The 23,336-nt window shown below is 38.0% G+C and overlaps 1 protein-coding gene across 5 annotated transcripts in view; it reads left to right on the top strand.

The window, feature by feature from the left end:
* NPNT (nephronectin) overlaps positions 1 to 23,336 on the top strand; it is a 79,533-nt gene that overhangs the window by 11,615 nt on the left and 44,582 nt on the right. For 4 of the 5 annotated variants that reach the window (XM_044912653.1, XM_021680362.2, XM_044912652.1 and 1 more), the window contains exon 3: positions 21,725 to 21,817. In XM_044912653.1, the coding sequence (XP_044768588.1) occupies positions 21,725 to 21,817 (93 nt within the window). Of the gene's footprint in view, positions 1 to 5,983; positions 6,035 to 21,724; positions 21,818 to 23,336 lie in introns of all 5 variants that reach the window. The other variant, XM_021680361.2, reaches the window with a different exon arrangement.

Here is a 23,336-nt window from a genome sequence, read left to right as displayed (position 1 = left end):
AAATGCAGTTCATGGGAAGTTTAAGAAGCATTATCTACATACTTAGCTTTCTGATATCTCCGCTCAATCCAGCTGAGAATATCTGTGATTCGTGAACTCTTTAGGGCTTTATGGCAAATTCCAGTTTAGAAAAGACAGTTTTAAGTTAGGATCACTAACAACATCCTGAAGTTTGCTGTATTATTAAAATCTACCCCATGCCTACCTCTCTCTCTCTCTCTTTCCCTCTTCCTCTCCCTCTCCTCCTCTCCCTCTTTATCTTTCTTTCCTTCCTTCCTATGTAATTTAAACATCAGTCAACAGTTGGTAGAGTTGGTATCCAGAGGCATTGTGAATGGAGTGTAGATAGATGTCTCCTCTGGTCCAGTATAAGGAGGTTCTGCAAATAAATCAGTGGGAGAGGGCGCCTGGGTGGCTCAGTTGGTTAAGCGACTGCCTTCAGCTCAGGTCATGATCCCAGGGTCCTGGGATCAAGTCCCACATCGGGCTCCCTGCTCTGCGGGAAGCCTGCTTCTCCCTCTCCCACTCCCCCTGCTTGTGTTCCCTCTCTCGCTGTGTCTCTCTCTGTCAAATAAATAAATAAAATCTTTAAAAAAAATAAATAAATAAATCAGTGGGAGAATTTTTTTTTATATCAATTTTTTTGAGTTACTTTTGTATTCATTGGTTATCAGTATAAAAGCTCATCACCATTTTGCTATGGTCTTATTCATCTCTAAGCAAATTATGGCTTGGGATAAGAGATGAGGCACAAACATTGCTTCCAGGCATCATTTATCCTACTTGAGCTGTTCCATGAAATAGGGCCAGTGAACCCAGGAACAACAAAACTCCTTGACCAGTGCTCATTTCCCCAGAGCTCTGGATTGTTACAGATATGCGGAGGAGCCAAAATGACCCTTGGTTGTTATCCCAGTTCCCCTGAATCTCATGAAGGGTTGCTTTAAATAAGCCACTTAGGCCTGAATAGACTCAAAGCAGAATCTGTAGTGAGTATTCTTCATGTTCCTAACCAGTCTCAAACTTAACTCCTTTTCACTGGGATGTGAGGAAGCACTGATTCTCCTGCAGTCATGCAGTCCCAGGGGCAATGGAATCTGAAACCCTGATACACACATGTCCTCAGATAGTCTCTCTCTCCGAGAGAGAGCTCAGTGTGTGTCTTAAGAGGGCACCAATCCAGGAAGTACCCCATTTCCTTGGGAGAAGCAAAGAAAGGGGCTTTGAATGCCTCTCCTCAGAGATCTGCACCAACCAGGAATCGAACCGGTGCCAAGAATTGTTAACCTGTGTCAGTCAACCTAGAAGGGAGCTAAGGAATTTACATTGCTAGAGCCAAGACCTTCTATTTTTTCATGTGAACAAATAAATGATCTGTTATCAAAGATAATAGAATGCAGCCAAAATAATTTGGCTTGAAAAAATTTCAAAGTGATATCAGTCAGTACAACCATAAAAAAATACTAGTAGCATAGCCTAATGTGATTGACAGCGCATCCTTGGGAATCTACCAGGGCAAATTAGTTGCAAGATGTACACCCAGTTACTAAAAATTGATTTGTTACAAAGTATAGAGTTCAGTTAAATAATATCAAATTAAATAAATTTTATATTTTAATGCTTTAAGCTTTTCAGTTTTCTGATTTAATCAATTAATAGTAGTGCATAATTAAAGAGATAATTATGGTCATAATGGAATTTTTAATAAAATTACTAATAAAGCCAGCATAAAGGAATACATTAAAGCCCAGATAGGATAAAATTTTATTATGTGTGGTAAAATAGTGACAGATATCTATGTGTTCATTCCATATTCTTTCATAGATTCTCTCAACAATTTTAGTTCTTAGTCTAATAAAACAATGTTAAGTGAACTTGTTACTATGGAAGGAAAAAGATATGAATAGGCAAAACAGTTTCTTAGTTTTAGAATATAGTAGTTGATTTTGGAGAAAAAAAGTATTTTCCTAGTTGTATTTTATTAGAAACCCTCATTTTCTGCCATACGCTAACTAAAGACTGGAGAGACATCCTTGGTATGTACTAGATGTCATGGGAGAGCCAATTTGAGACAAAGGATTTGCCGTCAGCTATTTGCATGTGGATAATCTAGAGTCAATTAAATTTTAAAACTGAACACTTCATTTGGTCAGTATCTTTTTCACCATTCTGTAGATTAATGATAAAAATTCTCCAGAACTGACATGTTTTCCTATTGTAACATCATCAGATCACAAGTTTAGGGTTGCCTTTTATAGATATTATTGATTTATGGTGAGATTTTAGGAAATAGGTCATCATGGTTTAAATTTGTACTGATATACACAAAGGAAGAAACAATTGGGAATTTCTGGATTTATGCTTACTTTGCCGAAAATAATGTTTTTCAAAAATCCTTAGCCTTATTTTCATACATTAGAGTTCTCAAGCTCAGTTTCTAGGAGAGATCCCTAAATGGTCAAAGGTATGTGTTGCGACATTTACAGAAACTAATTCCACAGATAGACTATCCAAATATAAGCTTCCTGCCACCCAAAATATTTTTCTAAAGCCAATGTCGCAACTCTTATTTTATTTCAGTGTTAAGATTTGTAGGTACTTAGTAATTACCTGCCAAATGTTTGCATGCCAACAAATAGCAAATAGAAAAACACAAATTGCAGGGCGCCTGGGTGGCTCAGTTGGTTAAGCGACTGCCTTCGGCTCAGGTCATGATCCTGGAGTCCCTGGATCGAGTCCCGCATCGGGCTCCCTGCTCGGCAGGGAGTCTGCTGCTCCCTCTGACCCTCCCCCATCTCATGTGCTCTCTCTCTCTCTCTCTCTCTCAAATAAATAAATAAATAAAATCTTTAAAAAAAAAAAAAACACAAATTGCAGCTCACACTTAGCTGTATTTTTTTTTTTAACATGCATGGGTATTTAGAGCTGATTTATATAGATATTACTAGGGTAATAGTTTCTACTGGATAAATAGTCCCATGTTCATATGATTACATAAATATTTCATGGTGTTTCACATAGATAATGGCGGTTTCAAAGTCCTTTGTCCCTTGGATTTGGATTGAGTTTTAAAATCATCGATGAATTAAAAGATTCATCATATTATCTTGGCATCTATGTATGGCCAAGAATTAAGACATTCCCATGTATAGTTTTTCCCAACTAAGACAGGATTATTTTTTTTTAAACTATTTGGGGAATTGGGGGAAAACTATAAAGAAATGATTTGTAGATGTGTTAAATGTTCTGTTCTCTAATCTTCTGTTGGATTCTGATTAATTCTATAGCTCTAATACTTAAAAAGTAGTGGTTTGAAAGTTGGGATCATCTAAATTACTTAAAATGCTATTCATGGGATCTGTTGTCCTGGATGTTGGTGTCTTAAATGCCCGGTGTCGGATAGTTGTCTAAGAACAGAGTTTGCCAGGCTAATATAAACATTTTTGACAAGGAGAAATGAAGCGTGAAATTTAAGGTTGGGGTGTGGAGAAATTTTTAAAGCTACTACTATTAGAGGTGAGAGGGAGAAGGACAGTGTCAGGCGGAACCTTTCCCTTTCATGCATGTACCTGGCGTTTGTTACCTGTGAAAATGTGCATATGTCATGCTGTGCTCTTTGCTTAAGAGGCTTGTGTGACTCCTTATCTGTCTTCTTAATCTGGGGCATTTCATTATTTCCTTTTCAAAGGTTATGCTTGGCCTAACGTTTGGGCATTTTATAATTAAATTTACAGTAAACTATATACTAGAAGATAGGCATACCTTTGGATAATAACTGGGCCCAGTTCCTTCGGGTTTTCTTATCTCTCATTTTTTTCATGTCCAAAAACCCAGGATTGATTTCAAATCTGTAGACCTGTGTTTTGCAGGCTACAAAACTAATCTCCAAACAGTTTAGTTTCTCTAGATTATATTACTCACAATTTCATAAAATCATCAGAGTGCTTATTATTTTTAACCATGCCTGATATCACTGAGAACCCTCAGCAAAGTGCATAGTATCAACATTCAGCCGAACTGAAGCAGTGGTTCTGGGGCAAGTCGCAGGAGAGTTCTAGACTCTAGAATATAAGTGGCTTTGCTGTCAATGTCGCATGTGTTTACTACTGTGGCTGTGAGAAACCCTATCAGGAGAAGATGGGACAGATTTTTCTATATTATCTGCTACTGATGAATCCTATTTTAGTGCTTCTCACAGTGGGGTTTATACCATAAAAAATACATGTAGGGCATTTATTCGGGGCAGCTTTCACAAAAATTGTGGTGACCGCTGCCTGTGAAAATTTCCTTATGCATCAATAGAGAATAGACTCCAGAAGCTTCCTGGAAATAATCTACTCTGGGTTTAACATTGCTTTGATTTAAAATGCAGTTTTGTATAGTTTTAAAATGCAAATTTAAAAACAGGAGACATGGGCTAAAATTTCATACTAGAAATCTTATTTAATGGATATACATATTGATACCATAAAATTTACTAAATCTGTGTGTGTCAAGGCTGATTTATATAAAGTAGGAGAAATGTGACCCAACTTTAAGATATTATAAGACAAAAATAAACTATACAGAACTGTTTGGCTGCTTAGGACTAATATAACTAGCTAGAAAATAATGATGTTTGCTATTCTTTATTGTTTACCTTTATTTAAAAATCATTTAATATATTTTTCTTGATAAATTTGATTATTCAGAATTGGCAACTAAAGAGTATTAAAGAAACGGTATCCTTTTATATTTTTCCCTTTTAATCCATAACTATAACCATAAGCAATTTTCCTTAATATGTGATCCAGAATGTAATTTGCAGTTTATGCTTTGATTCATTTTCAGCTTTTTGCTAAGATTGTACCTGATATTTATTATTCTATTTTAAGAAATGTGTCAACATCAAGATATGGTGAGTTCTTTTAAAGTTAAAAACATCAACAACAATAGATACAAAACACTAATTTGTTATGAACCTAACCAATGTGGAAAAAAACCTTCTAACAAGCAGATATATATATATATATGTATATATATATAACAATATGTGTGCCTTTAAAAATACAGAACAATCATTCTGGATCAATAGTTAAATTATTACTTCAATTGAATCAATTTGGTCTTGGACTATTTCTCTTCTGCTATTACCCCAAAGAAGGCTCCATTCAACTAATTTTAACTTATGCAAATAAATGCACAAATCAAAAATAAAAGTGGATATTTTATGCTTTAAAGAGGGAAGGTGTTTATTCACAGAGAAGTAATAGATCATCTCTTCCCTTACCTGTAGGACCTCTAGCCTGGTCAAACCCTAACCATGATTAGTATTATTTCAAGTTTCTTCCATTTCCTTTCGTTAAACTGGGTTATTTATGTATCTTCAAGTGAAGTGGCTGAGCTTTCACAGTAATTCTTGTTGCTATTGACAACCAAAGCAGCCATGCAAGAAGAAAATGCTGTGGAAGGAAAGAAAAAACAAACCTTAACATTTCCTCCTCAAAGTTGGAGAGAAAAGGGAATACAAAGTATGTAAGAAACAGGTAAGTAAAGATCTGTCAACTCAAAAACTGCCAGCTTTGGTTACTAATTGATCCAAAGTTTTAATTTTTTTCAGATATTTTGTCCAACACTCATTTAAATAAAAGGATACCGTCTCTTGGAACCAAAATTAATATTCTGAAAATGAAAAATTGGATTGGAAGGTACAGTGCCGCAAGAGGTCTGAAATACTCTGATTTAGAATTTGGACTATGAAAGAATAGCACAACTTCAGTTATTGGTTAATATTTTTGTTACAAAATGTTTTTGAATGACAAAATGGTGACTAAAATATTACTATTTTAAACATGTCCTAGATTTTTTTTTTTGTTTCAGAAAAGCACTGAGCGTTGAATATGTGTTAAGTCTCCGGGAATGTAACAAGTTGCTAAATACCCAAGTCCAGCCTCCTTACAGAGAAAAGATCTGGAATTTCTTTTTTTGGACATTTGTTTTGCAGCTTTCTACGTCTTAAGGCAGAGAATAGCCAGGATAAGGTGCCAGCTCAAAGGTTAGATGAACATATTTCTTGAAATAATTACGGCTAATCTATGTCTTGAAAGGCATAACCTTTAATAATAACTTTACAGAGCTATCAATAAAACTTAACATTAGTTGTGTTTTTGAGTTGCCTATTTGGGGGAAAACTGTATTTTTTATGTGTTTATTCTGTTCATAATTATATAATTATATAAGTTCATTTTCTTTCAGTTATTACAGTAAACTTTTTCCTTTCAGTTTATTTCCTTTCTCCTGTCTTATGAATGTAATAAATTGACCTCCATTCTAACCTAAAGGACAGTTTATATTTTTAATACTTAAAGAAGGAAATTAAAAAAAAAAAAACTCACCAAATGAAATTACTAACATCAGCCTATCATTAACCTGAGGGAATTGTATCTCATATTCATTAATTCTCCTTGGAAAAATTCAGGTAAGAAATATTTTTATTGTATAAAATATATAAGATATTATAATAGGACCTATGAGTATTTATGTTATATTGTTTTGGTACATAAAAGGTTCCTTGTTTAAAATATTTTTGGGGGGCGCCTGGGTGGCTCGGTCGTTAAGCGTCTGCCTTCAGCTCAGGTCATGATCCCAGGGTTCTGGATCAAGCCCCGCATTGGGCTCCCTGCTCAGCGGTAAGCCTGCTTCTCCCTCTCCCACTCCCCCTGCTTGTGTTCCTGCTCTTGCTATCTCTCTCTCTCTGTGTCAAATAAATAAATAAATAAAATCTTTAAAAATTAAAAAATAAAATATTTTTGGAAGTGAATAATGTCACTTAATGAATCACCCTTATGGCACTTTAGTGGAAAATTTGGGTGAAATATGTGAAATTCTATTTAATGGAATTGGGGCCAAGAAGACAATGTACATTGATAGGTGAAAGATACTATCATACGTCTTAGAAAATGTTTTTAAGAGAGGATTTTAATAAAAACATTTGGGGAAAAATATGATAGTGCTAGAAATAAAAGTTAAGGAATTTCTTTGTTCAGGGAGACTTTAAAAAATCACAGTGTATGTATCTTATAATTGGTAAGAGTTATAGGATTAACTAGCAGAGCTATGGCTGAGGTTAAGGAGGCAATGCCAAAGAAAAGTACAATTGACCCTTGAACAATAGCGGTTTGAATTGCATGGGTACTCTTATGCATGGATTTTTTAAAAATAAATACAGTACAGTATTATAAATGTACTTTTTCTCCCTTATGATTTTCTTAACATTTCCTCTAGCTTGCTTTATTGTAAGAAGACAGTATACAGTATATAATATATAGTATATAATACATACAGCATTAAACTGTTTATGTTATCGGTAAGGCTTCCAGTCAACAATAGGCTATTAGTAGTTAAGTTTTGGGGGAATCAAAAGTTATACATAGATTTTTGACTGCATGGGGGTTGGCACTCCTAATCTCCATGTTGTTCAAGGGTCAACTGTAGAATGTGGGCTTTGTAACCAACAGATCTAGGTTCAGGACCTATTCCTGTGACTTACCAACTGGCCATGAGTGCCTCATGCAGAACAGTTCTTGATAAATGTTTGCTGTTATTAGTGTGTGGTCAATATATAGAATATATAGAGAAAACAAGATATAACAATATATAGAATACTTAGAACACCCTAGTGTTTGACTAGGGTCCATCTTAATACTCATAGTATAGCATGTTTTTAAATACATTTGTTTATATGCCCATCTTTTTTTCTAAAAAAAAAGATTTATCTATTTTAGAGAAAGAGAGAGTGTGGGGGTGGGGCACAGAGGGAGAGGGAGAGAGAGAATCTCAAGCAGACTCTGTCCTGAGCATGGAGCCCATCTCGGGGCTAGATCCCACAAACCTGAGATCATGATCTGAGCTGAAGTCAAGAGTTGGACACCTACCTGACTCCTCCACCCCGGTGCCCCTATATGCCCATTTTTGAAAGTAATCAGTTGGAAGTAGGAGATTTCTCACATCATTCATTTCTAAAATAAAACTTCCATTGAATAGCTGTCTGTGTTTCTGAACCATTCCTTTCCCACTTCTCAATATCCATTTGTAAACCTCAGAGTAGACTACGGTTTTCGTTAGCTAACCAAAGGAAAAGGAACCAAAGGAACTAGAACATTCAGAGTTACTGTGATTTATTTGACAAACATTTGAGAGCTTACTAGAAGCAAGGAGCTACGTTAAGTGCGGGAGAGATACAAAGATTAGTAAAACATAGACTCTTGTTTGTGAGGAGCTAATTTGGTAAGATGATTGTCTCTTATTCCTTCTAGGATTCTAAAGTAGGAAAGAGTTAGGGATGAAGAGTTGAGGTTGTTCAGAGGAAGAGACTCTTCTTGCTGGAGAGGACCAAAGAAGATTTTATGGACTTGGTGGTGTTCAGTTGAGTCATTCATTGAACAGTTATATATATTGAGTGCTATTACCTTCTTGATTATCTCTGTACTACAGATAACCACTTGCAGATATCATCCCGATAAGATGAAGCTCTAGGCATCCATGTTGTTCACTGTCAGTGTTGAAGGCCCACATATTAGGACAATACTGGGTGAGAGGTATGTTTTGACTAGGATACTGCAAAAGCATATCTCAGGGGGCAGGATCCCAGCCCAGGAGTGATGGAGTAGTGCCCCAACTAAATCCTGAGGGATAAGTAAGTCAAGTGAAGGGCACTCTGGCAAGACAGAAAGGTGCATTGAAACTTTAGAAGCCAGAGTGTGGGGGCACATTCTAGGAATTGTAAACACCTTGCTCTGGCATGGGGTATGTGTTTGAAGGGCATCAGATTAAGAGATGCAGTGGGAGAAATAGCAATTGGCTGACTCATGGAAGGCCTTCGATGTCATCTTAAATAGATTAGCCTTTGTCCCAGAGTTGCAGAGGAACATTGTAATGATGTTAAACAAGGAAATTACATAATCAAATTAAATTTCAGAGGTTGTAAGCTGTGCTAATAGGTCAGATCTAGCATACAGGTGAATTTAGTCTCGTTCACAGAGTATTTTAACATTTCTTGAGATAGTTGCCAGTATTTGACAGGAAACATGGATATCAGGCTTTGTTGAAAAATCAGTAGTCCTGCATTACTGCAAGGAATCGGTGGGCTGCAGTTGCTCAGCCGCTGTCCCGTTTGGAAGAAGCACGTACGCCATTTTGCCATGGGGCTCACTCCTTCGGGGCAAATGCCTGGGACCTCTAGGCGCTATAGGTTGTGGGGCTAATTTCTGAGTGTTTTCCTGATTGGCAGTTTAGAGAATAGCTTTCTGAGGCTCAGGATTCAAGGCTATTACAGTAAACCTGAGAAAGTAGGTTTTATCTTAAGTAGTAGAGGTAAGAACGGAGAAAAGGATAGGGACTGAAAGGTACTTTTAAAAAGGGAGAGAGGGAGAGGCACGCAGCCTCAGGATGGTGGTGGGGCGCTCGGGCTTTGCAGACAGCCCCCACTGGTGTGGCGGCTTTTGCCGCTAGGAACTGTGTTTTTGAGAAACTTACTTCACCTTTCTGCACAATAGCTTCTTTCTTGTGAAAATATAGTTAAGAGCCCTACGTCATAGGGTTTCTATGAGGATCAAAGGTGAAAATGCTTACAGAGCACTTGGCTCAGTAACTGGCTCGACGTTAATTCACATTCAGTAAAATGGTGGCTGGTGGTGATGATGATGGTTATGGAATGAGGAAGATAGAACCAAGGATGATGCCCAAGTTTCTGGTGTGTTATTTAGTGACCTAGAGAACATTGAAGAAAGTGCAGATGACGACTTCCATGCTGGATGTGGTATGTTCGGGGGGGCTTGTGAGACTCTGCAGTGGAGGGTGTGGTATGTGGTTGGATTCTGGGTCTGGAGCTTGGGGGGCGAGATCTGAGCGGGACCCAGGCTGTGATTTGATGATCTTTCCACCAGTGTCCTACACGAACCTTACTCCCCACCGTCAGTCAGCATTGATAATCATCGCTACTATGTCCATAGAGGATCAACTTTAAATGGTATATGAAGATTGTGGGAGAGGTAAAAATACTATGTTACATGTTGGCTGAAATGTTATCTACTCGTTTTAAGTTTTTGAAAATAAAAAAAATCCTTTTCCAGTTTACCATTTTGTCTGGGAGAAATCACCCTGTGCAAACAATACGTCCTCTTTTCCCCTTTGGTGGTTTTTCTGTTTTACATCACTGTGACTCCTAATTCTAAGCAAATATTCAACTAAAGATGAATCATTGTTAGGAATAAATGACCACACTTATTTTGGAAGTTTGTATTCTTTCTTAACTGAACGTATTCAACACGAGCCCTGCCTCAAGTCCTGGCTTAGACGCCACCTTCCCTTCTCGGCATTCTTACTTTAGCAGGGAGAGGTCTCCTCTCCTTGCTCTACATTGAGTTGCAACATTTGCATTGAGCCTGTCTCACACTGCCCTACACTGTGGTGATTTGTGGATCTGTGTCTTTGGTTCTGCCAGACTGGTAGTTCCGTGAAGCTGGTGACTGTGTCTTATGCATCTTTCTGCCCAGTGCAGTAGCTTCCACTGTGCCCTGTCCAGTTCAGCTCAGCTCAGCACACTTTTGAAGGTATAAGTACCAGGCATGTCTGTATACAATGGATAAAAAAGATAAATAAGATGTAATCTTAATAACCAGATTGTGGTTTTTCAGGAAGGACAACTTACTGGGAAAATGAATATATTTAATTTGCCTGTCTTATGACCTATGTTATAGATCATAGATCTTAACTCTTGATTAAGATTCCAAAAAGAAACCAATTTACATGCTTGAAAACACATAAAATATAATCTGTGGCATCTGCTGCTTACAGTCCATTGATGTTCACAATGATGGATAGACTCCTGATTCTTTGAGGACAAGGCCCTGCAGGCTGACACTGCCTTCACTGTGAAGGACTATTTTCTGCTGGACCCTATCACAGTGGACTGTCCTTGTATTTCTAGATCCTCTGCTGCTTCATGTGTCTCTGGATTTGCCTGTGTGGCTGGTTCTTGAATGAAGGGCACGACACCCATCCACATGGTGAATTCCTTCTCATCGGTTAAGATTCAGTTCACATTTCCTCCTGTAAGCCTTTCCTGATATTTTTTCCTACCCTTACCTCTTTGCAGAGAAATTCCTTTTTCTATATTCTCTTAACACTTTGTTCGCCTGTCATGTCTGTCTTTGCCAGGAGACTGTGCTATTTCAGAGCAGGTATGGTGTATTTAAAGAGCTCAGAGTTGGGGCACCTGGGTGGCTCAGTCTGTTGAGCATCTGACTCTTGATTTTGGCTCAGGTCATGATCTGGTTGCCCTGAGATCAAGCCCTGCATCAGGCTCTGCACTCAGTGTGGAGTCTGCTTGAGATTCTCTCTCTCCCTCTCCCTCTGCTTCCACCTGCTCTCTAAAATAAATAAATCTTAAAAGAGAAATAAAGAGCTCAAAGTCTAATGGAACTAGATAAGGCAAATAACTTTGTAATAATGATCATATAGCATGGTGTATATATATATATGAATATAAACATATATAAATAATTTATGGTAGAAGTGTGCTTATGAAAACACTGAGAGGCTTTATGACAGCACTGAGAAGGACTCCAAACTCAGAATGAGGGTCTAAAACAAAATCGGAGATAGCAATGTTTAATCTGAGTAGTACTGAAGCCTGAATGGGTATTAGTCCAGCAGACAGTGGAAGGAAGGACATTGCATGGAAAAGCATGGAGGTATCAGAGTATGTTGTTTTCTGGGAACTGCAATTAGTTGGTGTATTTGTGGATGTGATTGCAGAGGAGGCTGGTGGGATAGGCAGGAGTCCAATCAGAGCTGTGGTGTTGGTGTTTGAGTTACTACGATGAGCTAAGTAAACATGCTGGGGAGTTGGTGACTGAGTGAGCGTAAGGAGGAGAATGGCAAGTCAAATCATGGGTTAGTGAGGTGCCTGTAATCGCAGGTCAGGCCTGGTTGAAGTCCACAGTATGGAGGCAGGGAGGCCATTGTATCATCACTTATTTGGTCAATCCTTTACTGATGGTCATTTAGGTTGTTACTAAATTTCTGCCTAAGGTTCTTCATCAGATAAATTTAGAACAATTAATGAAATAATGTTTTCCTAAAAAAGCAGGAGGCCAAACTGACGAATGCTTCTCACATCCTGTAAATCTATGCATAGTCACAAAAGGGATTCCATTATTTTAATAGTAAATATATGGCTCAACTCATTATATATCAGTGACTCTTTTAAACAAGGATTTTGATTGCTAAAAGAAGTGAGAGTAGTCACATTAAATTTTGCTGGCCTTTTGTGATGATTGCTCAGTAAACCTCGAAATTATAGCATCATCTCCCCAGCTAAAACAAATTACAATAATTTTTAACAAAAACAAATAATTTAATATGCCTCATTATATTCTAATGAATTCTTACATTACAAAGTCTGATGTCTTGTAGATTTCTTTCTGCTCCTTTCCAAAACCGTTTCCGACTCTCTTAAACTATGTAATTGATCATTTCCTCTTCTGTATCCTTTACCTGCATCTCTTATGAAGACATCTTTGCTTACTTCTGTCTCTCCTTACTAGACTTACCCTGTTGAGAATGAGGACTTGGCATCTTATTGATTTGTATTCCCTCAGTTCTTAATACAGTGTCTTAGACACTGGCACTTTTCTTCTTTGACGTCCTTATAACGTTCATTATAGCTAACATTTCATTGAGCTCTTACTATGAGATGGGTACTGTCCTAAGCACTTTATTTGGATTTTTCTCCATTGACTCTCCCAACAACCCTATGGATAAGTTCTATATGCACCCCATGGGTTTACTATTTCTTTAGTAAAAAATGGGAATTCTGGCTACTCTGTCTGGTTTAACCTATGATACGCATTTTAGAGCAGAGAGAATCTGGGTAGTCTGCATATGTCTCATGTTTCCTAAGTAGTAGAGCTGGGACTCCAGGGGTCTAACTCTAGCATCTGTATTCTTAAACCCTTCTCAAGAGTGCATTGAGAAGTGAACCATGGCTCACAAGTTAAGTAATAATAATTGCCAAGGTGTGCATATTATTCTACTGGTGTTTATAAATTTTTCCCATTTTTGTATTTGAAAATTTTCAAATCCACAGAAAAGTTGAAACTGTAGGAACAACAAACACCCATATACTCTTCATGTACAACCATTAACATATTGTACATTTTTTCTCTCTTTCGCTGAACCATTTGAAAGTAATTTAGAGACATAATGACACTTGATGCCTAAATATTTCAGCATGCATCTCCTGAGAGCAAGGACATTTACGTACAAACCACGATATAATTATCATACATAAGAAATTTAACATAGATACAATAATATCATGTAATAAACAGTATATTTAGATTTCCCCAATTATCCCAATAATGATTTTTATGGATTTTTTTTTCTTTTGTATCCAGAGCCAATCAAGGATTACTTAGTACATCTAGTTGGCATTCCTTCTTGGTCTCCTTTGGTTTGAAACAATTCTACAACTTCTCTCTTTTTTTTTTTTTTTCCTTCTTGACAATGACTTTTTCTTTTTTAAGATTTTATTTATTTATTTGACAGAGAGAGACACAGTGAGAGAGGGAACACAAGCAGGGGGAGTGGGAGAGGGAGAAGCAGGCTTCCCACAGAGCATGGAGCCCGATGCGGGACTTGATCCCAGGATGCTGGGATCATGACCTGAGCCGAAGGCAGATGCTTAACGACTGAGCCACCCAGGCGCCCCGACAATGACATTTTTTAAAGAGTCTACATCAATTGCTTGGTAGAATGTTCCACAGTCAATTCAGGCTAAACCTTTTTTGCAAGAATATTACATAGGTGATCATATATTATGATACTCGCTTTGCACATGATGTAGTTCTGTTTTTGGTGATGCTAAATTTGATCACTTGATTAAGGTTCTGTCCACCAGATTTTTCCACTGAAAGTCACCTTCTTTTTATTAGTAAGCTGTCAGATGATACATTGAAACTGTTCAAATATCCTTTTTCCCAGCAAACTTCTAACCAGTGAAAGTTTTAACATCTGTGGATAATTTTGCTCAAATTAATTATTTCAATGGTGGTTGTAAACTTGCCTTTTTCAAATTCTATCATTACTTCTACATGTTAGCTGGCATTCTTCTGTAAAGAGGAACCCTGTCCTCCTTTTTTAGAATCATTTTGGACATACGGATTCTTTTGTTACTTAATTGTTACCAATTACTATTCTTATTTTTCTTGATGCTCAAATTATCCCAAATTTGGCCAGTGGGAACATCCCCACGCAAGCTTCTATGTCCTTTTCACATGTTTCCATCATTCTTTGAATCATCCCTGCTTTTTGTCACAGCAAAATATCCCAGCCTCCCTGACTCAGCCCTGATTCCTTTTATTGTGGAATGGTATTTAGAAACAAAGATCCAGGGGTGCCTGGGTGGCTCAGTTGTTAAGCGTCTGCCTTCAGCTCAGGTCATGATCCCAGGGCCCTGGGATCCAGCCCCGCATTGGGCTCCCTGCTCCACGGGAAGCCTGCTTCTCCCTCTCCCACTCCCCCTGCTTGTGTTCCTGTTCTCTCTCTGTCAAATAAATAAATAAAATCTTTAAAAAAAAAAAAAGAAAGAAAGAAAGATCTGGGGGCTGGGTATGCCTATTGTTGCTCTTCACCTACTTAAAAAACAAAACAAAACCGGGCACCTGGGTGGTTCAATCTTTAGGTGTCTGCCTTCAGCTCCGGTCATGATCCCTGGATCGAGCCCCACATGGGGCTCCCTGCTCCGTAGGAAGCCTGCTTCTCCCTCTCCCACTCCCCCTGCTCGTGTTCCCTCTCTCACTGTCTCTCTCTCTGTCTAAATAAATAAAATCTTTTTAAAAACCCCAAAAAACAAAAAACAAAACCTACTTCACACTTCCAAATAAATAGTAATTTCTTACGTGTTCATAAAGTTTCATTTGACATTAATCTAAATTCCACCCTTGTATCACATTAGAAGCAGAAACGTTAAAATTGCAAGTAAATGCAAAATGATAGCACCTTTTAGATTTTATAAGTGGAAAGGGATAGTGCTTAATTATGTTAAACAGAAGTTGGTTTGAGATACAAAGGTGCAGATGCAGGCACTTATTTTCTTTGGTGGACTTCAGGAATTAAAAATTAAATAGTGAGGGATGCCTGGGTGGCTCAGTTGGTTAAGCATCTGTCATCAGCTCAGGTCAGGATTCCAGGGTCCTGGGATCGAGCCCTGCATCGGGCTCCCTGTTCAGTGGGGAGCCTGCTTCTCCCTCTCCCTCTGCCTGCCACTCCCCGTGCTTGTCTCTCTGTCTGTCTGTCTCTTTCTGTCAAACAAATAAAATCTTAAAAAAAAAAAAGTTAAATAGTGAGTGTGGAAATAGGTAATTGGTAAATGTCCCTGAATTAGATGTTCCCAAAGACAAAAATAAAGTTTTTGTTTCCAGACAACTCTTGGAAGATGACCTTATATAGGCCAGAAACTCTTCGTTATTTTAATTTCATGCTCTCAATGATCAATCGATTGGTTGACCTGATATTTGACTATAGTTCATGACTAAGGCCTTAATAAAAAATAATGCTGGACAAAATACGAGAACAAAAAACCTGATAGCTGTACCAGAACTTTAGAAGAGATAGCAGTTACAGACTTCAGTGATTGAGACTCTGGAATTTGTTACAGAACAAGCAATGGTGTGGAGATTACTTGATGTCTACATATTCTGGCAACTACTACTTTAATTTTCTCAAATATAGATTGTGTTCTCAACTGCAACTTTCATTTCCTGAAAATGTAACTTAAATACCTTTACACCTTTAATCACTTTGGCCTTCTCTCCCCCTCTCATCCTTCCCTCCTTAGGGTTTTTCTTCTGTTACCTCCAAAGTGATTCAAAATGCTAGGCTTTCTGGCCTTGTTCCAAACACAAGAAGAACTAGTGGATTGACTGTGAAACAGGGATAAGAATTTTTTCCTGAAATTGAGCAATCACTTAACTTTCTGTGCTTTCACTTCTCTGCTGGTAAACTGAGTACAATGTCTGTCTCTTTCCTGCCTTTTATGGATATTGTGGGAATGAATGTAACCAATCATATAGAATGAGTTCTGTATCACTGACAGCACTTAATACATAGTATTTTATTGTGATAACAATCAGAGGCACTTTATTTCAGTTTTCACTACAGCAGAAATTTAGATTTGAAAATAGGATAATGGATACCAGGATACAGAGTATTAGGAAGGCTGCAGAGTTATTTTCCTCTGGAGATCTTAAAATCTGTAGGATTCTTTCCTCTGGATTTTGTTTTACCTATGCCATGGGGTAGCTCAAGGCCCTTTCCATTGGAGCCCCATGAAATCCTGCATCCCGTCCTTCAGGCCCCATGAGTACAGCTCTGAGCTGCTTCCAGCTTCTTTCAGCAATTGTGTCTCTTCCAAGGCCAATTGTTCTGTGAAAAAGATCCATCGTCATATGTTCCTATTCTCCTCACAACGAGTTCTTCCGTAGCTGGGTTCTCCAAAGCTTGTTAGATGTGATGAGAGCTCTCTGAAATCTCCCGGATTTGTATCTGTTCATTTTCCTGCCTGCCCTTGCATACTTCTGTGTCACCTTTGTTTCTAAATCACACACCCTGGAGGACGAGGATCCTTGTTCTGACATACCTGACCAGCAACATGATGTAGATGGCAAAAATTACAAGTGAAGTTTAGGACTCTACAGACCATCTTATTTACATTAGAAAATCCTTCTGAAGTCACTAACAACACCTGTGGCTGAGTTGGTTTTTCCCTTGTCAACTCTCCAGAGCCACCGCCTGCTTGGGCATCTCAGTGTGTCCTGATTTTTTTAAATGTTGACCCTTGACTCCCAGGGTGATTAGTTTCCTTAAGAAACATTATATAGAACTGATGTGGGAGTTTAATTGTCCCCTAACTTATTTGAAAACTCATTACATGGCAGTGTCAGAAAACCATTCAACTCTCAGAACCCCAGTTATATCAGGATGAATTTCCAAGAGTAAAATTGTAGATTGCAATCCCACAGAAGAGATGTGGGCATGGGACATGAAAGAGCTATGCCTGCTTTGCCAGTTGAGACGTGCTGCTTTTTCTAGTTCAAAAAATGACAGAGAGATTATTTTAAGGGTGCTTTGGAGATGATGCTATAGGGATGTTGGAGAGTAAATTTTGAGTGTGATTTGCCCGTTTGGGCTTAATTCTGGCATCCAATTTGGGGGGGGGGAAACTATCATTCATTGGCTATCTGATCCTCACCAGACTTTTATTTACTGAGTTGCTAAACCATATGTGATACAAGAGGAGAGTGGGCCACCAAAGATGGCCCAAAGTTTTGTCTCCAATCCATGTGAAGGTCAGAGGAGCAACACTGCTTTTCCTGATTAAGAGACATGTGATTTCCTCTAAATCACGTGTATCCTCTGTCTTTGATGTTTTTAGAAGACCATTCTAAAGTGGACTGCTAAAAGTATACCACTTACTCTTTTGATTTGGGTTTTTTATGCCCCTGACCTGCGATCCACAGCAGGTTATAAGGGTTGGTGTGTGCTGGCTCCCGAAAGCTCATGTTACAGTGGAGAGGGTGACCAAGAGGGGGACCAGTTTAACAGACGTTGGAAGAGTGTTTCTCTCGTCTCAAGATGAATATGTATCTTTTAATCTAATTATTGAGATTTAGAAATGAAGTTCTTTAGCTACTTCTATGATTATATGGTATTCTAGATCTAAAATAAATTTGACAAGTGGTATTTCTTTCCTAGGATCTACTAACATTTCTATTCTAAATGCATACCAAAGAAAACATTTGCAGGCTTGATAATAAACAGATGAAGTCAGATTCCACAACTTTGTGTTCAGTAGTAGTCCATTAGGAATTGTATTGAGCTGCAAGTAACAGTGACAGAAGGAGCAGTGCCCTAAATTGCTAGGATGCTAATTTAGGGTTAATATTATGACTTCTTGCTCTGTACTCTTTTCCCTTCTCAGGATCACCTCATGGTCATAAAGTGGCCACTGTAGTTCAGTGACTAGTCAGCCACCTTTTAAAGGAGCATTCCAAAAGCCCAACTTCTGTTTACCTACAACCAGCCAGAATTTAGTCACTTGGCTACCCAGATCTACCAGGGAAGATAGGGAATGTAGTTTTCCAATGCTAACTCATTCCCCACTCCCAAAACGAGCAAACAGAAAAGCCATTCTAGTTTTCAAAAGAAGGAATAATAGATACTGGTAAGCACCCAGCGATTGCTGCCATCAGTACTTTTATGATCTGCCCTAACCTTTCTTTGGATCTCCTCTGCTTTTGTAAGCATTTTACAGTGTAGCTCCCCTACAGCACTTGGCACTCACTGAGAACCCCTTCACTTCCCTTCCCTCACACTTTGTGCATATCCTGAAAGGCTTTTGTCTTCCATCCCAACTGTCTCAGCCTCTTAACCTCCGGGACATTGCTCAGATCAGGATTTTCTAGGGGGTCCTATAGTCATAGTTGTTATGACTATACTATATTATGACCATCCTGCCCCTCCCCCCTTCCTTCTTTCATCTTCTTTCTCTGAGTTCTTGGTAAGTTTGGGCCAATATATTCTAGTTTCATAGCTAATTTTTCGTATCCTCAGTGACTCTCTCTCCTCCCCCCTCCCCAACACTCGCCTGTAATACGTGTATATAACAAATGTTCAACGCATATTTATTGAATTCCATCACAGACCCAATGCTAGCAAGAGAATAGGAGAAAGTCCCTTTATGCAACATTTTTCTGAGTGTTTTCGTAAGAGAAAATAATTGGTGATATCAGCATTTTGAGTAATCTATCACATTGTAGCTGTTGCCTAATATATAGGCCCTTGGTTACTTTAGTGAATAGTCCGTTGGGTAGAAGTGCAAATAGCAGTTCATTTGAGAATTACTGACACCCTAAACACGTAAGAAACATTAACAGTCTTGGCCTCTTGGAATGTGTGCATTTGATGTGCCCAAGATTAGGGCACTGAAAACAAACAATGAGAAAGGGAAGGGGACAATTAAAACTTTTGTTCCTCCACAGCACCTGGAAGGATGATAAATGGATGGTCATCAAGCTGGTCAGAAGGTCAAAAGGCAAAATAGCCTAGGCACCTAGAGTTTGTTTCATAACATGTCCTCTTCTAAATAAACTTTTTCATGTTCTTAAGTAGTACTTCCTAAACTACTTTTTCATGTTTTTAGAGATATTTTCAAATTCCAGCTATTTGGGGGGATTATTAATTTAACTCATACTTACTGATTTTGAGTTTTGTTTTTTTTTAATTATGACCCTCTGGGTACCTCAGTGATAGTTGATTCATTCAGGTTGTGTTCATATATAAACATTAAAATTTATGGCAAATCTTTTTTTTTTTTTAAGATTTAAAAAAGCTTTAACTTGCATTTCCTGGTTATGGGGCCTGGAAATTATATAAAGACTGGTTTATTTCTGGGACTTATTTTAAAACTGCATATAAACCATCTACTGGCATACAGTCGACTGAAGAATAATTTTGGAAGGCCCTTCTAGATAGATCATTTCTTACAGATCGGAACAAAATGGCTTCCTTTTGAATTTCATGCCATGTCTAAAATCAGATTTTAAGAATTTTCCAAGTGCATTTCTCTATCATTTACACCTTCTACTCAGCTCACCCCTTCTTTCTGCAAGCTTTTTAATACTTCTTGAGGAGCACTGCCTAAGGATTAGTAGTGATACAGGGTCCAGGTGGGGTGACAAACAAACAGGAAAGCCTTGAAGTAAGATTGGCAAATAAGTCCCATGGAGTGCCAGGTGAGGGAAAGGTCAACAAGAGTTGAGTGAGGAAATGTAGAAAACATCAGAAATAACTTGCCCCTCAGTTTTACAGGAGTATTTCGAGTTTTGAAGGAAACGAAGTTGGAGAATTGTGAGAGAGGAAACCAGGAGCATATCCCAGAATGAAAACAGCCATGGCTGATATGGGAAGTAACAGGTGTCAGGGACTTTAGAACTCAGGGTCATTGTCGACTCCACTCCCCTTGGTGGATGTGTCTGCTCTTCAGTGCTTACTGAAGCCCATCTTTTCTGTCACAAATCATGCCTTTCTCATGTCAACCAGATTTTTTTCTAGTTCATCCCTCATATCACCACCAGGTTAATATCCCCAGAATGTTTATTTTTTATCAGGTCATTCTCCTGATGATGATAATAAACTTCCAGAAGCTTCCCATTTCATATAGATAAAGTATATATTCCTCAGCTGAAATTTAAGGAACATCATTATTTGATACCAGTCACCTATCTATGATTGTCTACATCTCATTTTTCCACTGACAGTAAGCTATCTCTTTAGCTTGATTCTGCCTTGGTGCCCTCTGAGTAAATGATAGTCTGTTTTGCTGTATAACTCTCCTTACCCTGGAGAGTCTTCCCCTTCTCTGTCTACCCTTGCTTGAAGAACCAACTCAAGTCTCTCCTGAGGCTTTCTGTGCAAATCTCTGTGAATATGCTTGTGTGATGATTTCTTCACAAATTTCGTATGTGCTACCCATTTTGTTCATAAACAAATGTGTTAAATGCAAAACGACTGTTTGGTCTCTTCATTTATGTCGTAAGCTCTTTGAGACTAGTGACAATGCTATACAATGCATTTTCTTCTTTTTTCAAATCTGGCATAGCGCCACCCACCTATTCGGTGTACAGCAATGTTTCTCAGCCTGGCACCATCACATTTTGGGCTGGATAATTTGCTCTAGAGGGGGCTGTCTGAGCATTGTAAGATGTTTAGAGCACCCCTGTAGTCTACCTGCTAGGTGCCAGTTGCACCCTCTCCCCAGTAGGACAACCGAAAATGTCTCTGTTTATATCAGATGTTCTGTAGGGGACGAAGATGGCCTCAGCTGAGAACCACTGGTATGGAGTAGACAGAATAAATTCTGACCAGTGTCTTGGCAGGAGTGAAAGACTGAAAAGCTTTGAATGATGTTTTACAATGTTTTGGAATCCTGAGGAAAGACAAACTCAGTTGACAGAAGATAATAAATGTAAAATAGAACTTCCTATTTGCTGTGATAGGCCATGGCAAGGGTTAAGGCAATTGTACCACACCTAGGGTTGAGAAAGATCAAAATGACAGAAGTATTCTTAAGTGGAAGTTCCAAAAATACTGAGTTTTGGGTTTTATTTTGTTTAGAACCATTTCATATTAGAAATAACATTTCTAGTAAAATAAGTATTATTTAGTGGGAAATTTATCTGGAGTTCACATATACCCATATCTTTCGACTAAGAACTACTTTTTGAAGCGTATTTGGGGGAATGAGTTTGAAATTACAGATACAGGTTATTGTAAAGTTGTAACTATTGACAAACATCAGTTGTGTTTATTCATAGTTTTACCTTTTTTTTTTTTTTTTTTTTTTTACTATTTTAATGTTGTGCTTAGGTTTAGCGAATTTTCCAGAACCTAGTGATTCACACACACTCACACATACACACACACACACACACCCTGCACATATGTGAGTATTAAGTCTAAACAGTGCTTTAGCACTCCAAGACACAGTGATTTTTGTATTTCTGCTACTCTGATGGTAAATTTTTAGTCTTCTCTTTGATTATCAAACTGCTACATAACACAGATTCTGTATGATTGATGTTCCACTGACCTAGAAATAATGCATGATATCCTCTTTCCACAGCGGTCTGCCGGCCACAGTGCAAACATGGTGAATGTATCGGACCCGACAAGTGCAAATGTCATCCCGGATATGCTGGAAAGACCTGCAGTCAAGGTAGGAAACCAGTCTGACACAGATTAACAATCAGAAGCCCCCTCTGTTTCTGCCGCATGTAAAAGTTTTAGGTTCTCAGGCCAAACCACTTTTCCATGGTGGTTTTTTTCAAAAATGTGTGAACTGCCATTTTCTGAAAGATAAAAATATAATGGTAAATCTTAAAATATATTTCATCAGATTTCATCCTCTTGTTCCTATTCACGGATACTAATTAAAATGTGTTCTAAGGAAGAGAATCACAGCATCAAGTCATGTTGAAGCCTTACATTCTGCTGGTCCTTGTTCTTCCACGAGCTTAGTTGGGAAGCCCTGGCAAATTGTGGGCCTCCTTGGACCCCAGTGAGATGGAACCCCTTCAGTACCCAGAGTCAGGTAGGAAGTCTGACTCGAAACTGAGGTCCCTTCAAACTCTGAGCCCTTTGATCTTTGAGATTAAATTCCCGTCAACTCTTACCAGTTTGCAAAGTTCCTCTGAGAAATAAAGATTTTGACAAACTTATTTTTAAGTTGCTTACAAAAGCAGACATTCATTTAGCATGTTGCCCCAGGTATTTTATATATATTATCTATTTTCATTATGACAATGTCAGGAGGTAGGTAGAGTGTTATTTATGATAATTAAGGGATAAATAATAACGTACTGTTATTTTTCATTGAAAGAGATATCAGAGATATTGTGTCTTGTCAAAGTTCACAGAATTAGTTGGTAAAAGACCTAGTATGTCCACTTAGAACTTTTATCCACATAATTCATATTTTCTCTGTCAATTTAGTTTTAGATGAGAAAACATTATTGCAAATGTGATCTTCTGACTTGTGCTAACAAATCTGACAAGGCTTGTCTTTTTAATTAATTTCAACCCCAAATGTTCTATCATTAGGAGTAAAAAAATCCCAGAAATAAAGAAAAGCTGGGGTTAGATTTCCCCAGAAAGATACAAGGATAAAAGAGTCCATTTTTCACTTATTTCTTAAATTGAAGTAATCCTTTCTACCCTTTTTAGTGTTGAATGGAACAGTTACATGGGGCCTCACTGTCCCATAGATAACTTACTTCATCAGATATGGAGATGATATTGTTGAAATACTCCTTTTCTTCAATATGTGATACTCCTTGATATGTCTCATGTAAACTCATGATTAATGGGCATAATTTCCACAACAGTCCAGAACACTGGTGTTTGAAAAAGTATAAGGAATTATTCCTGAACTGTCAGTTGAAATCCATGCTAATGAAATGTGACATGTCTGATGTAGGAGAAACTGTTATTCTCAAGTATGTTCTGTATAATCTGTTAATTTGATTAACTGATTTTTTCCAGTGCTGCCTTTATAATATTTTTTAACTTGGAAGTTACCCAACAGGCCTGGATAGCCTTTTTGAAGTAAATAGGGTTTTTGTTATTCAGTTTACTCTTTTAAAAATCCATTTGACTTTCCTTCCCCAGTCTAAGTTTACAAGTACTGACATGTCACTACTTGTAATGTCCGATACACTCACCGTGTTTGCAAATTT

The sequence above is a fragment of the Neomonachus schauinslandi genome, chromosome 2, assembly GCF_002201575.2.
Source record: "Neomonachus schauinslandi chromosome 2, ASM220157v2, whole genome shotgun sequence".
In the NCBI taxonomy this organism is placed as follows: domain Eukaryota; kingdom Metazoa; phylum Chordata; class Mammalia; order Carnivora; family Phocidae; genus Neomonachus; species Neomonachus schauinslandi.
This window is presented reverse-complemented; position numbering and strand designations above follow the sequence as displayed.